The 16,957-nt window shown below is 38.2% G+C and overlaps 1 protein-coding gene across 1 annotated transcript in view; it reads left to right on the forward strand.

Annotated features, from left to right (window-relative positions):
• Window positions 1-16,957, forward strand: part of LOC306869911 (transcription initiation factor TFIID subunit 6-like) — a 98,352-nt gene that overhangs the window by 32,861 nt on the left and 48,534 nt on the right. Inside the window, exons 9-11 of the mRNA XM_079416846.1 lie at window positions 9,201-9,302; window positions 9,692-9,874; window positions 9,961-10,035. Of these exons, the coding sequence (XP_079272972.1) occupies window positions 9,201-9,302; window positions 9,692-9,874; window positions 9,961-10,035 (360 nt within the window). The remainder of the gene's footprint in view (window positions 1-9,200; window positions 9,303-9,691; window positions 9,875-9,960; window positions 10,036-16,957) is intronic.

Consider the following 16,957-nt stretch of genomic DNA (forward strand, 5'->3'; position numbering starts at 1 on the left):
TAGTTGCCAGTGTTTGGTGCCTTGGAAGAACTGACTGGGTTGCATCTGAAATCTTGCAATGATGACAAAGCACCAATGAAACCTTTGGCCAGATCGTGATGGAAAAAGAAAAGTACATTTTAAGTAAAAAAAAAATGACTTTCCCTTTGCAGGGACTCGTGTGCACAATTGACTGATTCACTACCCAGGGAACTGACATTGTGAAATGATTCAGTTGTTCATTTTAGTTAGGAACGACGAACTTCTCTTCTGAAGCGCCATTCACAAGACCAGAAACAGCATGCAACATTAATCCACCCATTTGAAAAGATCGACATTTCACCATGGCTTGTTGTTAGTCATGTTTAATGTCGTCTTTTTACCTCACGGGACAATTGCAAAAGTTTACACACGCAAAAACCCATTCAACAACACATGTTAACTTCAAATGAGCGCATTACTGTGGTTTACATTAAGTTACACGTTCATAGATTTCGGTTAACATATTAAGCATTATGGCTTATAAAAGAGAGAAAGAAAATCTCTTCAAATCCATATTCACGGAAACACAAAAATTTCATACAACAAGCCAAAATTAGCTAAAATTCATTATAGTAACACAGCTTTTGATATTAAGTGTTTTATGGATTAAACAAGGTGAAAGACCACATTCCCTTCACTTAAATTTCCCTCAGATATATCATACAACGCTTATTCTACGTTTTTATATGTGTTGTACGTTTACTTTTGTGTATAAATATGTTTTAAATAAAACATTAACACCTTTTAAATATACGTTTTGATCAATTCAGTCTAACATTAAGTACAAATATTTATTCAGTGCCACTTGACTTACCTGACGCCTGAACTTGACATACACTGTCTTAAACCCACTTTTCTTTGGATATACAACTCATAAAACACTTTCTAAATGTCCACTCAAAAAAATAGAATATGTTGCATGATTTTCTCGTTAAATTTAGTCTAACAAAATAACATTTATTTAGTGGGACTTACCTGACGCGTGAACTTGACAAGATGGTGGTGCTGTTTCTCCCGCAAAGTCACTCAAGCTCGTGCACATGCGGAATGATCTCAGTGTTGGCTGGATTTGGTTTTATTAGTTCAGTCAAACATTGGCATTCTGAATGTTGACTGGATTTGAAAATAACCATTAATTTAATGTTTTTAAAATATATTTGTGCAGACTTAATATAATGTGTCTTCTCAACTAAGCCCAAGCAATACAATTAGTTCAACTTAAATATTGTTGGCCTTCCAAAATTTTGTTAATTGGATTTTTTACAGTGTACCTGCAGATTTGAATGTGCAAAGTATCCAGTTTCATTCTCCTCCAGTTATTTTAGTTGTACAAAAACAATCCGTTATGCTTCTTAATATTGCAAACTGATACTTATCATATTATTTTAATTTATTATGATAATCGTGAACACTCTAGTTTGTTATTTTTCTTCTAGTTATTTACCTATTGTTACTAGTGAATCAGAAGTCCCGCACATTCACAGAAATTATCTTACTTCTGGGTTGCAAAGTAAAGTGGATAGCAACAATAGTAATGTTTATTGAGAGATTTAAAGAGCTGATAAAATGTAAAAACTGTAACTTGAATGCAATGTAAGTCGCTTTGGATAAAAGCGTCTGCTAAATGCATAAATGTAAATGTTACAAGCTTACAAGATTTACAAGTGATTACTTTAACAAAAATTTGCAATATAATTTCAAAAAAATTGAGGAATTGAACATGTTGCTGACTTAGAGGGCTGGGTGGTATACTGTAGCAGGCAGAGCAAGATCATTGTTTACGATAAGCAAAATATTGGAAGAAAATCCTAAATGCTTAATTGGCGTAAGGTGTTTATATGAATTATCTCTGAGGGGAAACTTTAGTTTTTTTTATATATATATTTTTATATATATATATAATTTTTTTTTTTTTTTTTTTTTAATCTTAACTGCCCAAATCGATCTTTAAACGCCAAATCAGTCCTTAGCCATCTTCACGAAATGGCTATAAACACATCTCTTTCATCTTCATTTGACCCTCTAACTCTAGCACTCTCTATTTTACTTAATCTCCTTTTTTACTTTTTTAAATTTCAAAAACAAACAAACAAAAAAACATTTCACTCTCCAACACTTGCACTCTCAATCAAAAATGCAATCAAAACCAGCAAAAAAGCAATAATATGTAAGTGTTGTGACAAGTCTCTGTTAGCCTAACGCAGTATACATAGTGAAAGTGCAGCGCTGCTTTGTTTACAGCAGTAACAAATGAAACGTTCTATCGCTGCTGTTCCATGAGAGATCACACTAGTCAAACGAACCGGTTTTGGAAGTCAAACGGTTCAGAATGCCTAGTGTGAGTACACCCTTATACTAGCAATGCACAATATTGGATTTTGCCGATATTTTTCAACTCATTTTGGCCGATGGACGATGCGTATACCGATATATTTCCTTTTGTTTGGAAACAGCACCAAGTCTCTCCTGTGCGGAAATTATAAACAAATTCTTTTTAATTTTGATTAGTTTTTAACAAAAACTTATTTTTTAGAATTAAATAAACAATAATGAAGTTCTCTTATAATGACAGTCAGGACCGTCCAAAGCATGGGGCGGGGCCCAGTGTGAGTTAGAAGATACGGGGCCCCACCTGGCGCTTATTCTGTCAACTTTATATAATAATAAATCTTGTATATATTAAATGCTACTACAGTGAATTGTTTATCAAATACACAAATAGAATTTCAATGCGCAAAATCAATTCCGACCGTGTAAAATACAGTGGGGTTTTTTTTGTTTGTATGTTTGCGATCTAGTCGCCTGGTTACTTTTTATCCAGGAAAACTGCTTTCAACACGAATGCGCAAGCAGTTGTCGTGGTAACGAATAACAGTGTTTGTGACAGCGAGTAAAAACATCATGCAATCAATTTTGAGAACAAAATGAGGAATAATCAACAACAATAGGGCTTTTTTATGTTTGTGATCGCATATTCTCACTCATATTCATGAAGAACAAGAAACATTAGCAACTCCCCACCCTTTCCATGCAGACAAACAGCACTAACACACCATACCAATGAAAAAGTGATATCTTGGCAAAAGTAACCCAAAGTGCACACACACAAAAACACAATTCACTGCATATCTGAATAATAATAATAATGATACAGAACAGCAATAATTACAGAATTACACTAATCTCTTCACGGAATGTTAGAATTCGATTTATCATAGGCTTTTAAAGAATAACTTGCCTATCACGCTAAAGTGGAATCTTTCCAGCCTTCCTTGCAGCAAATTCCGTTATCAAATTTCCATAGTCCATGTCAGTAGCAACGTCTCTTTCAATTGATAACATTTCCAGTCCACATAATCTCTCCTGTGACATAGTTATCCGTAGATAGTTCTTAATGTCATCAGTTTCATGTTCGTCTCTATCAGACAAAGCAAGGCTGAGTTTCATGCAGTAATCTTTCATTTCTTCATCCATCAATACACCCAATTTGGCCACATTAAGTAAAAAAAAAAAAAATTTATCTTGGAAATCTTGTATTTGTTGCAATCGTGAATTTAAAGACACTAGGGTTTTGTTGATGATTACTAAAAAGTAATATGTTTCAAACATTTTCTCTGGCGAAATATCAGTGTCCTTTGCCTTTCGTTTGTCGTGCTTAACTATGAATTTCGGCTCAACCTCTAATTCCAAAGCAATCTCGGTCGCTGTTACTTTAGCAGACGTAAATACTAGGGGTGTAAATCGGATGGTTCGTCACGATACGATATCGATTCTCATACCCAGCGATTCAATATTTGCCGATACCTCAAAAAATTATATGATACGATTACGATTCGATTCGATACAGGAGTATATCGATCGATATTTCGATATTATGATATATACCTATTTTAAACAACCATCTACATTTTTATTGTTTTACAAATGCAACCAATATATATAACATGAACATTTATCTGAAATGTTCACATCCTGTACCTTTTTTTTTTTTTTTTTTTTTTTAAATAAAGAAAATAAACAATTGGAAAAACAATTCTGACTGCTATGGGCTCAGTGCTAAAAAACTTTTCTACATATAACCAAATTACAAGCAATAGCAGAAAATAAATACAATAGGATAAAGACACAAGTTCAATAAACAGTGCTTTTCAGGTTTTTCAGCTCAGGCTAAACTTGATTTTCAAGTACGCAATCAAATGTAAAATAACTGCATAGTCTTCGCTGTATAAATTAAGATTAATAATTTATGATGTTATTTAGTCAGGAGCAGTAAGCACTTGTATTGTTCTTTGACAGCATTAGATTTATTATTAGTTTGCTTTCACTTTAAGAAGAAAGCAGTAAAGATTTTATTTACTGATACACACAACTGTTTACGTTAAGACATATGCCTAACCAACTGTGTTTGCTAGGATATTTACCAAAACGTGCATTTTGATGTAATTTTGTCTGTATTTATTCATCCATGCACAAAAAAAGTGGAAGAGAGCTCAATTTAGTATTCGCGCGGTGTAGACGCGGCTGTCTGTGTGCGTGCCCTTCAGATGTGTGTGCAGAAAACTTCTCAGACAGCGCTCAACTGTTCCGCCAACAATCCCGAGCGTCTTTTACGCTCACCTTGTGCCTTCGGGCAGTTCTTATATCGAGTCCTGAGACGTGAGTTTGAACGAGAATGCACGCGTTGGCGGTAATGCATAGACGGACATTACATTAAAATTTGGACAGAGCCAAAATAAAGGTGCCTATTTATACTACAGATATTGATATTTTACGCGTGGCATCAATGCATCATATCATCAGACACTGTATCGATCCATATCGATGAATCGTTACACCCCTAGTAAATACTGTTGCTCTTAATTTTTTAAGGAAATCAATTAATCCCTTAACAAATGTGAGGGCCACGTCCAGTTGCATGTCTTTCAATTGCAAATGTTTACTCGCTGAGTTTACAGCGAACAGTATGTCATGCCAAATGATCATTGCGAAAATTAATTCAAAGTTTTGTAACTCATAATTTACAAGAGACTCAGCTTCACTTTTAACTTTTGGATCATTGCTGGTATCAGCTATCTCCTGTAAAGCATCCCTGATTAGACTAGTCTGGTAGTGAATTGCTTTAACACTTTTGATCCAACATTCCCACCGTGTGTTGGATAAAGGTTTAGGAGTGGTGGATGACTGTCTTTAGTATCTGCCATCATTTTGTCAAGGATGCAAAGAGTGTGTAAATTCGTTGTACCACTCTGAAAAATGCCATTGCTTTGGGACAAGACTTTGCCGTGTCGCCCAAAACTAAATTCAAGCTGTGACAACCACAGGGGATGAAAAACGCACAGGGATTGAGACTGAGGATATGCTCTTGAACACCTTTACTTTGTCCCTTTATATTAGCCACATTGTCATATCCTTGCCCACGGATTTCATTATTTTTAATGTGTCGGATATGCTCTTGTATTGTGGGGTCAAATTTTGCAATCATTTCAGTTAAACCCAAAAAGTTCCCATTATTTGGCTCATACAGTTTTTCATTTGTACCATGAAATGCTAGATTGTTCTGTGATAAATACTGCACAGAAGCTAGAATACGAGTCAGCACAGCCTGATAGTGTGTGCCCTCTCCCAAATAATCTCACGTTGAGCCAGTTCGTCTTACTTCCCTGTAAAGGTCTCTGCACACTGAGTCCGAAATTTTCGCATGCGTTTTTTCGCATTCGCAATCTTAAAAATTCGTCACGCACAGAGACCTTGCACACTGAGTCCGATGCGTTTTAATTAATCCGTTGCGAAAAAAATCGCAAAACTATACAAAATGTCTACAAGCAGTGAGGATAATTTTGTTGTCCTCTCTCTTTTTAAAAAAAGAAAAAGGAAATATTGGGTCCATCCAATCCTTAGATTGGAAGGAGAGTTCCACCTCTTTATCAAAGAGCTGCGGGATTATCCCGAGAGATTCAAAGTTTATTTCAGGATGTCAGTGCCTCAGTTTGATACTTTGCTAGCGATACTGAATCCACATATTAAAAAGAAGACCACCAATTTCCGTGAACCAATTTATCCTGAACAGAGACTGTCTGAGGTATGGAATGGATACGCCCACAGACACACACACACACCGAACTGCTGCATCGGAAAGGTGCGCGCCAGGCATAAAAAAAATAGGCTACAGCAGTTCTTTATATTCTGTATCTTTGTATTCCGCAATTTGTTTGTCATAAAGTGCTCTGTGCTGCAAGACGAAGTGTATTAATTTGTCTGACACTATTTTGGATTTTGGCTTTCGCTTGTACGGTGGCTCTGAATTGTCAAAACACCTTCTCAAAGCATCTCAAAATGCTTTATACGGATGCGAAAAACGCAAAAAATCGAACCCGATCTGAATTTTTTTTTGACGGACGAAAATTTCGGAGGCAGTGTGCAAACGTGATTGACAAAACGTGAGGTCGTATTTATTTTTCAACGTGCGAAAATTTCGGACGAAAAATTCGGACTCAGTGTGCAATGGCCTTAAACGTCGGCGCATCTCAAGCCATTTTGTTACGTTAATTATGTGATCACTGATGTAATTGAACCGAACAATATACAGCAAAAGCAAAAAACAGCATCTGCTTTTTGAAATAAACCAGCCAATTTCTCGGTCTGGCAGTTTTCTACAATAGTACTCCTCTGAAAAATGTCAGTTTTCGTTATTTCTAGGAAAGACATGCTCAGACAATTTTCAAAGGCCCTCTTTCCACTAGCATGTCTGTCATCTTACTGGTAAGCTTTTACATTTACATTTAGTCAACAAAAGAGCAATAATAAGCTAGTGCTATGACAAGTCTCAGTTAGCCTAACGCAGTACATATAGCAAGGGGTTTTTTTTGTTTTGTTTTTTTGTTATATAATAGATAAAAAGAAAACAGAAATAGAAAAAGAATAGAGAAAGCTGGTGTTGTTTTTAAATAAAAAAAGAAAACAAATAGATAAAATAGAATTAGAATAGAGAGTGCTAGAGTTAGAAGGTTAAATAAAGATGGAAGAGATAGTATTTTAGCTGTTTCTTGAAGATGGCCGGATTGAGTTGGGCAGGTCATTCCACCAGGAGGGAACAGTTCATGTAAAAGTCTGTGAAAGTGATTTTGTGCCTCTTTGGGATGGCACAATAATGTGCCGCTCACTTGCAGAACGCAAGCTTCTAGAGGGCACATAAGTCTGAAGTAGTGAATTTAGGTAAAGGGGAGCAGAATCAGTGGTGGTTTTGTAGGCAAACATCAGTACCTTGAATTTTATGCGAGCAGCTATTGGTAGCCAGTGCAAATAGATGAATAGAGGTGTGACATGCGTTCGTTTCGGCTCATTAAAAATTAATCTTGTGGCCGCATTCTGTATTAATTGTAAAGGTTTGATAGAACTGGCTGGAAGACCTGCCAAGAGAGCATTGCAACAGTCCAGCCTGGATAAAACGAGAGCTTGAACAAGGAGTTGTGTAGCCTGTTCTGAAAGAAAGGGCCTGATCTTTTTTATGTTGAATAAAGCAAATTTGCTGGACCAGGCAGTTTTAGCAATGTGGTTTGAGAAATTCAGCTGAACATCAATTACAACTCCAAGGTTTCTGGTGGTTTTTGAAGGAGTTATGTTTGATGTGCCTAAATGGATGGTGAAATTATGATGAAGTGATGGGTTTGTTGGAACCACAAGCAGTTCTGTTGAAAGTGATGGTCCTTCATCCAGCAAGAAATGTCTGTTAGACAAACTGAGATGTGAGTGAGCAGTCGGATCATCGGAATGGTATGAGAGGTAGAGTTGAGTGTCATCAGCATAGCAGTGATATGAAAAGCCATGTTTCTGAATGACAGAACCTAGTCATTCTAGTCACCTTTTCTGTCCAGTTAGCAGGGTCAGTGATGTCTTTTTCAATGCATGTGAATGAAGCTGATTCGGGGTCTGACCTGGTAGCAGCAGCACCGGAGGAGTGACAACATCATCTAAACCCACATCTGCATGTCCATCTTCCTGATCCTTTTCCCGCTCTCTGTCTCCATCTTGTTCTCTCTCTTCGTACTCCTCAGTCCTTGTTTCCACACGGGGCCTTTAAATAGATGAGCCTTCTAGAGATGCCTTTATTTCTTGTTTTTTATCTTTTTGTTACTCCTTTTTTCAGCCCCAGACATGTTTTCAAAACTTTTCTCATTCTTGGCTTGTTGCCGTGTTTAAGCAATTAGGTAGGTGACTGATAAGGTGCAAAAGCTGCAAAGCAGCGTCAAAGTCACAAATTAAAAATTTATTTAAATTTAATTTGTCCCTTATAAGGCTCAGATAATTATTTTGAGTGAACCCTTACCTAATAAAATCAACTGAAATGCTGAAATAAATAATGATGCTTAATTTTTTAAAAATTATTAATATTTTAAATATTTTCCCGTGCCGCCCAGAGGGTGGGGCTTGGTGTGGTCACACCAGTTGCACTGCCCAAAGGACAGCCCTGATAACAGTACATTGAAAGTGTTGAAAATAATTATAAATCAACTAAATATCAATCGCTGCATTTTTTTATTTTTTTCAGAAAGATGTAGTGGTAACCTTAAAATTTTATTTTAAGATTTAATATTTGTAGATGGTCTAAGGCAGTGGTTTTCAAACCTGTCCTGCAAGCACCCTTGCCCTGTCACATTTGTCTCCCTTGTCAGACACACCCAATTCAGGTCTTGCAGTCTTTACTAACAAGCTGATGAGTTAAATCAGGTGTGTCTGATAAGGGAGTTGATATTGAGGATATGATATTTTTGCCTTGTCGCCCAACCCTATCGTAAAATACCAACCCAACCCTATCGTAAAATAAAATATTGTAAAAAAGTAATATCGCCCACCTCCCTTGCTAAAATGTATTTTATATATATATATATATATATATATGTAAATGTATTATATATATGCATTTATCAGTTTGAATTTTCATTGCTTAATGCACATTAATTGTCAGTGTTTTGACAATTTTTTTTGTCCCATCCATTGCAGTCATTATCACTGTGTTAGTCATTGCTATTTCAAGAGTGAATCCTGCATTGTACGAATTATGTCACAATACGGATGTCACTCCTGAAACTTTTTTAATTAAATTATGAATTATGAATTACTATATATAGAAACCATACAAAGATCCTCTATATTGTTGTAACAAGAATCGCTTTCTCTTTCAGGTCCGTGTAAATGTTGTTCAGAATAATCTGGCTCTGCTGATATACTTAATGAGGATGGTGAAGGCTTTAATGGACAATCCAACTCTATATTTAGAGAAATATGTAAGCTATTCAAACACTACATACTAATAATAACATACACTTGATTTACATCTCATAAATCAAAAATGTTGCCTATTTTATTTTACGTTTTTGATTAGTTTTTCAAAATCATGTTAACTCTCTCTTTGACCTTTAGAATTAAGACCTTGTTTTGCTGCTGTACCGTTACAAGTTCTATGTAAACATGCTGTCTTATGATAGACTGACTAATTTGCATTTAAAAACAGTTTTTCAGGTTACAGTAAAGTATTTTATTTGTTATTTTTTTGGCTGTGAAGGGCATTTTGAGTTCTTAAACTTTCTATGTGTTTTTTGTAGTACAAACTGTTTCATCTCAAAAGTTCTAGGAAAATTATATTTTTCTTCATGTAACTTTCACTCTCTTTTAGCTCCATGAGTTGATCCCAGCTGTGATGACGTGTATTGTGAGTAAGCAGCTATGTCTGAGGCCTGACGTGGACAATCACTGGGCTCTGCGAGACTTTGCTGCCCGGCTGATGGCTCAGAGCTGCAAGACGTTCAGCACGACAACCAACAACATCCAGTCACGTATCACCAAGACCTTTACTAAGGTAGTAGACACTGTGCTTGGACTTGAGATTTAGAGTTATTATGTGTTTACAAACTATTATTAGTTATGTCTTTTTTCAATTGTCAGGCATTGTTGGATGATAAAACGCAGTGGACGACTCGTTATGGCTGCATTGCTGGACTTGCTGAACTTGGGCATGATGTGAGCCTCCTTCATTTACTGTTATCTAAAACTGTATTTAATGCTTTGGAAGCACTTTTATAGTTAGACTTTTTATTTGATATTTCTGTGCCATTTTTCTAAGGGTCTTGAATGTTAATTGATCAGTACATTAGAGCTGGGTGATAAATAGTATCATGGCAAGAGTGTGATAAAATTTATGTCGGTGACAATGATAATCTCTGAATATTTTTATTCGGTATAGCTTAATCTAACTACCAACCACACATCAGAAATAAACACAACAGCCAGTCACTGCATGTCGCTATTAGGTCTGCATGTTCTGCATGTCTCTTTGTGAATGAGTGGCATAGATTTGTCTGCTACACAAACACACAAGACGCTCAGAGTGTTTTTTTTTTTTAGTATCTGTCTTAATATATGAGGAGAGTGCACATGAACTTCATCTCTATTTAATTTGACCATTTAATTTGAGAAAAACTACCATTTTTCATCCATTTAAATTTACACAGTTCTGTTGTGCAGCATGTTATTTGACAAAAATGTTTATATATATTAGTGCTGTCAAACGATTAATCGCGATTAATCGCATCCAAAATAAAGGTTTTTGTTTATGTGTGTGTACTGTGTATATTTATTATCTATATATATATAAATACACACACATGCATGTATATATATTTAAGAAAAATATGTTACGTTTATATATTAAATAAATGTGTATATATATATATATATACATTATATAAATATATACATGTAAATATTTTCAAAATATATGCTGTATGTGTGTGTATTTATATATATAGATAATAAATATACACAGTACACACACATATATTATGTAAACAAAAACTTTTATTTTGGATGCGATTAATCGCGATTAATCGTTTGACAGCACTAATATATATATACAGTTTCTCACAGAAGTGAGTACACCCCTCACATTTTTGTAAATATTTTATTATATATTTTTATGTGACAACACTGAAGAAATGACACTTTGCTACAATGTAAAGTAGTGTGAGTGTACAGCTTGTATAACAGTGTAAATTTGCTGTCCCCTCAAAATAACTCAACACACAGCCATTAATGTCTAAACCGCTGGCCACAAAAGTGAGTACACCCCTAAGTGAAAATGTCCAACTATCTAAGATGGCGCCGCAGATGGCAGCTACAGTGCTTTGGTCGTCAGTGTTTGTACTGTGTTTGTTTGTTTTTCCTGTTTTTTGTTTCTCAAACATCAGTTTTTACCAGGGATGACCTGCTGAACATTCGGCAGAACACACCACAAAATCTTTTACCGGATTTTGATTATTCGGACGTTTTGCTGGGCATTGTAGTTGGCGGAGCCGTAGCTCTGGTCAAACGCTTCAGGACGCACAGACGGGGGAAGTGTGCCGGCGCGCTTGTGAAGCTTCGTCAGCGCAGATTTAGAACAGCGTTGCCTAGCATCCATCTAGCGAATCTCTGCACTCTACCCAACAAAACGGATGAACTTCTTCTGCTCTCCCAGACAAACAAGGATTTTTCAAACTCTGCTGCTCTGTGTTTGACGGAAACCTGGCTGAATGGCGACATACCGGACAGCGTGCTACATCTGGCTAACTTCCAGCTGATCAGAGCAGATCGCTACGCAGAATCAACGGGGAAATCCCGCGGCGGCGGGACGTGCTTTTACATCAATGATAGGTGGTGTACAGATGTAACTGTGTTAAAGAATATGTGCTGTTCTGATCTAGAAACGCTCTTCATTAACTGCAAGCCGTTCTATTTGTCGCAGGAGATTTGTTCGTTCATTCTCGTGAGTGTCTACATTCCACCGCAAGAGATCAGCTTTACAGAAACTCTCTGATCTGATCACAGACACAGAACAACAACACCCAGACTCTGTTTTAATCATTTCTCGGGGACTTAAATAAAGCAAATCTCTCCCGCGAACTGCCAAAATACAGACAGCACATCACATGTCCCACCAGAGACAGTAATATATTGGATCACTGTTACACAGCGATAAAGGACGTATAGCACTGTCCCACGAGCAGCTTTAAGACTCTCTGATCACTGTTTGTTTCATCTCATACCGACCTACAGGCAGAAACTTAAATCTGCAAAACTTGTATTAAGAACTGTTAAAAGATGGACTAATGAAACAGAGCGGGATTTACAAACCTGTTTCCCTCTCACTGATTGGACTGTTTTTGAAGCTGCTGTCACCGATCTGGACAAGCTCACAGAGACTGTAACATCTTATATCAGTTTTTGTGAGGATATGTGCATTCCTACCAAGACTCATCCAACTTACAACAACGACAAACCATGGTTCTCTGCAAACCTCAGACAGCTCCGTCAGGCCAAAGAAGATGCTTACAGAAAGGGGGATAAAGTCTTGTATAAACAGGCCAAATACACACTGGAAAAGGAGATCAGAGTGGCAAAGAGAAATTACTCTGGCAAGCTAAGGAACAAATTCTCTTCCAGTGATTCTGCTTCAGTGTGGAAAGGTATGAAAGATATCACCAGTTACAAGACACCATCGTCCAGCACTTTGGAGAATCAACAACTGGCAGATGACCTGAATGAGTTCTACTGCAGGTTTGAGAAAGAAAACACACCCACCCTGAACACCTCTCCGCACAACCATTCACACCTCCAGCAACCCCCCTCTCACCTGCAATTCAGATCAGTGAAGATGACGTGCGCCAGGTCTTCAGAAAGAACAAAAGAAGGAAAGCACCAGGCCCGGATGGTGTGTCACCAACCTGCCTAAAAACCTGTGCTGGCCCCCATCTTCACACAGATCTTCAACAGATCACTGGAGCTGTGCAAAGTCTCCTCATGCTTCAAATGCTCCACCATCATCCCCGTCCCAAAGAAACCCAAAATTACTGGACTTAATGACTTCAGACCTGTGGCTCTAACGTCTGTGGCCATGAAATCATTTGAAAGACTGGTTTTGGCTTATCTGAAGGCCTCCACTGGACCCCCTGCTGTTTGCCTACAGAGCAAACAGGTCTGTGGATGATGCAGTCAACATGGGACTGCACTTCATCCTGCAGCATCTGGACAGACCAAGGACTTATGTAAGGATCCTGCTCGTAGACTTCAGCTCCGTTTTTAACACCATCATCCCAGACACCCTTCAAAATAAACTGACACAGCTCTCCGTCCCCACCTCCGTCTGTCAGTGGATCACCAGTTTTCTGACAGACAGGCAACAGCTAGTGAGGCTGGGAAAATTCTCAACCAGCAGGGGCTCCTCAGGGCTGCGTTCTCTCCCCACTGCTCTTCTCCCTCTGCACCAACGACTGCACCTCTAAAGACCCCTCTGTCAAGCTCCTTAAATTTGCAGACAACACCACATTAATCGGCCTTATCCAAGACGGTGACAAGTCTGCTTACAGACAGGAGGATAAGGAGCTGGCTGTCTGGTGCAGTCTTAACAACCTGGAGCTTAACACACTCAAAACTGTGGAGATGATCGTGGACTTCAGGAGAAACCCCCCTGCTCTCCCCCCACTCACCATCATGAACAGCACTGTGACTGCAGTGGAGTCATTCACCACAATTTCTCAGGACCTGAAGTGGGACAATCACATTGAGTCCATTGTGAAAAAGACCCAGCAGAGGTTGTACTTCCTTCACCAGCTGAGGAAGTTCAAACTGCCACAGGACTTCCTGAAACAGTTCTAATCCGCCATCATTGAATCTGTCCTCTGCACTTCAATAACTGTCTGGTTCAGCTCAGCTACCAAATCTGACCTCAGAAGACTATGGAGGGTAGTCCGGACTGCTGAGCGAATCATTGGTAAAACCCTCCCCACTCTCCAAGAACTGTACTTATCCAGAGTGAGCAAAAGGGCTGGCAAAATCACTCTGGACCCTCTGAATGTATACATTATTTGTTCACCACACATACTTATTTTGTAATTTCAAATTTGCACATACCAGACCATAATTGTCTATATTATATATTGTTTTTGCTATTTTGTACATTGCCTATTTGTATATTATTATTTTATTATCTGTGTCTTGTCCTGTTGCTGTCTTTCTGTTGCACTGTGGAGCTTCTGTCACTATAACAAATTCCTTGTATGTGTTAACATACCTGGCCAATAAAGCTCATTCTGATTCTTATTCTGATTTTCTCTCCACAGTGTCATGTGACTCGTTAGTGTTACAAGGTCTCAGGTGTGAATGGGGAGCAGGTGTGTTAAATTTAGTGTTATCGCTCTCACTCTCTCATACTGGTCACTGGAAGTACAACATGGCACCTTATGGCAAAGAACTCTCTGAGGATCTGAAAAAAAATAATTGTTGCTCTACATAAAGATGGCATAGGCTATAAGAAGATTGCCAAGACCCTGAAACTGAGATGCAGCACAGTGGCCAAGACCATACAGCGGTTTAACAGGACAGGACAGGTTCCACTCAGAACAGGCTTTGCCATGGTCGACCAAAGATGTTGCCATGGTCGACCATGCAGAGGTTGAAGGGGTGGGTGGTCAGCCTGTCAGTGCTCAGACCATACGCCGCAGACTGCATCAAATTGGTCTGCATGGCTGTTGTCCCAGAAGGAAGCCTCTTCTAAAGATGATGCACAAGAAAGCCCGCAAACAGTTTGCTGAAGACAAGCAGACTAAGGACATGGATTACTGGAACCATGTCCTGTGGTCTGATTAGACCAAGATAAACTTATTTGGTGCAGATGATGTGTGGCGGCAACCAGGTGAGGAGTACAAAGACAAGTGTGTCTTGCCTACAGTAAAGCATGGTGGTGGGAGTGTCATGGTCTGGTGCTGCATGAGTGCTGCCGGCACTGGGGAGCTACAGTTCTTTGAGGGAACCATGAATGCCAACATGTACTGTGACATACTGAAGCAGAGCATGATCCCCTCCCTTCAGAAACTGGGCCGCAGGGCAGTATTCCAACATGATAACGACCCCAAACACACCTCCAAGACGACCACTGCCTTACTAAAGAAGCTGAGGGTAAAGGTGATGGACTGGCCAAGCATGTCTCCAGACCTAAACACTATTGAGCATCTGTGGGGCATCCTCAAACGGAAGGTGGAAGAGCGCAAGGTCTCTAACATCCACCAGCTCCGTGATGTCGTCATGGAGGAGTGGAAGAGGACTCCAGTGGCAACCTATGAAGCTCTGGTGAACTCCATGCCCAAGAGGGTTAAGGCAGTGCTGGAAAATAATGGTGGCCACACAAAATATTGACACTTGGGCCCAGTTTGGACATTTTCACTTAGGGGTGTACTCACTTTTGTGGCCAGCGGTTTAGACATTAATGGATGTTTGTTGAGTTATTTTGAGGGGACAGCAAATTGACACTGTTATACAAGCTGTACACTCACTACTTTACATTGTAGCAAAGTGTCATTTCTTCAGTGTTGTCACATGGAAAGATATAATAAAATATTTACACAAATGTGAGGGGTGTACTCAACTTCTGTGAGATACTGTGTGTGTGTATGTATATATATATATATATGTATATATATATGTATGTTAGTGCTGTCAAAATTAGCACGTTAACGCAGGCGATTAAATTTTTCAGTTTAAATCGTTGAAAATATTTAATGCAATTAACGCAGGGGCAGAGCTAGGGTTGGCCACCCCACTCAGAACTGCTGCTTCTGTAAAAGCTGCCTTAAAACTGTGCATGCATGTGATATATCTTATATGAGTCACATTTAAGAACATGTCACTGAAATAGTATTCAAAACTGTCCGGGAGCAACCCAGCACTGTCTCCCTCATCTAACACACTGGATTCAGCTCATTAGTAGAGACTTTAAGACCTGAAGTGGGTCTTAAAACGTAAAGAAAGTTGAGAGAAAATATGATACGTGCCAGATCTGCGTCATGTTCAGTAGCTGCAGCTCTTTAAAAAATAGCAGCCAAAATAACCTAATAACAAGCTACTGTGATCTCTGTTAATCAAATAAAAAAGAGGAAATCAATCAATTTTATAGCTTTAAAGATTCATCTATATTTAATTTAGAATTTTGTGTTTGATAACTTCAATTTCTGTATATTTCTGCTGAAGGGCACAGGTAAATATGACATTTATTATAATGGGTTTATGTGAAGATTGTTTAAAGTTCACTTAAATTTGAAGTTATTTTAAATCTAATAAATGTTAAAATTGATAGCTCTCAACTATACTGTAATGTTGAATGGCTATAGTCAATGGTTAAATATTAGGGGGGGGGGGGGGGGGGATTTTATAGAGACATCAGTAGTATTGCTATCACTGATACTGGCCTTCAGTCATAAAAAAGATGCCATTAAACAATATTAATTAATATTAAACAAATATAAATATTTAATGTGAAATTATTTTGCGACCATTATTTCTGTTGGTGCAACTACATTTGGTGAGCGGTCGCACTGGCGCAACCACCGCGTTGCTCAACTCGTAAGCGCTGCCATTTCTGTTGCGTATGAGAAACATCAAACTGCAAACGAAACAAAAGCGAAACAAAATCGTGCTACTCGTTTGAGCTGCGCAGCGCGGTCAGTTTATCAGCTGGGACAGAGACGCCAACAAACTTGTCCCAGCTCAGAACAGCTTTATTCAGGAACCAAAGTTGATTTCGTGACACTGTTACAGCACAGCGCTGCGAGATCCAGTGAGAAGGGTTTGAATTCACCGCAGAATGAATAAAGATTGCTGTGAGATGTAGTGAAATGCATTCAAATTCTGCACAGAATTCTGTGTTATAAACAGATCAAATGGCGCTAAACCAGAAAACCTTTTGCCAGAAGCAATTTTTCAATAACTTACAAGCATTTCACACAACTGTTTCCAGCACTTTAAAGCTCCAAAATGATCCAATTTGAATGTTATTTTTAATGGGATGACCAAAATATACTGTGGTGAACAAACACTTATGTAAATACATCAAATCACCATTATGACCTGTAGA

Source organism: Barbus barbus (assembly GCF_936440315.1).
Source record: "Barbus barbus genome assembly, chromosome: 5".
Lineage (NCBI taxonomy): Eukaryota > Metazoa > Chordata > Actinopteri > Cypriniformes > Cyprinidae > Barbus > Barbus barbus.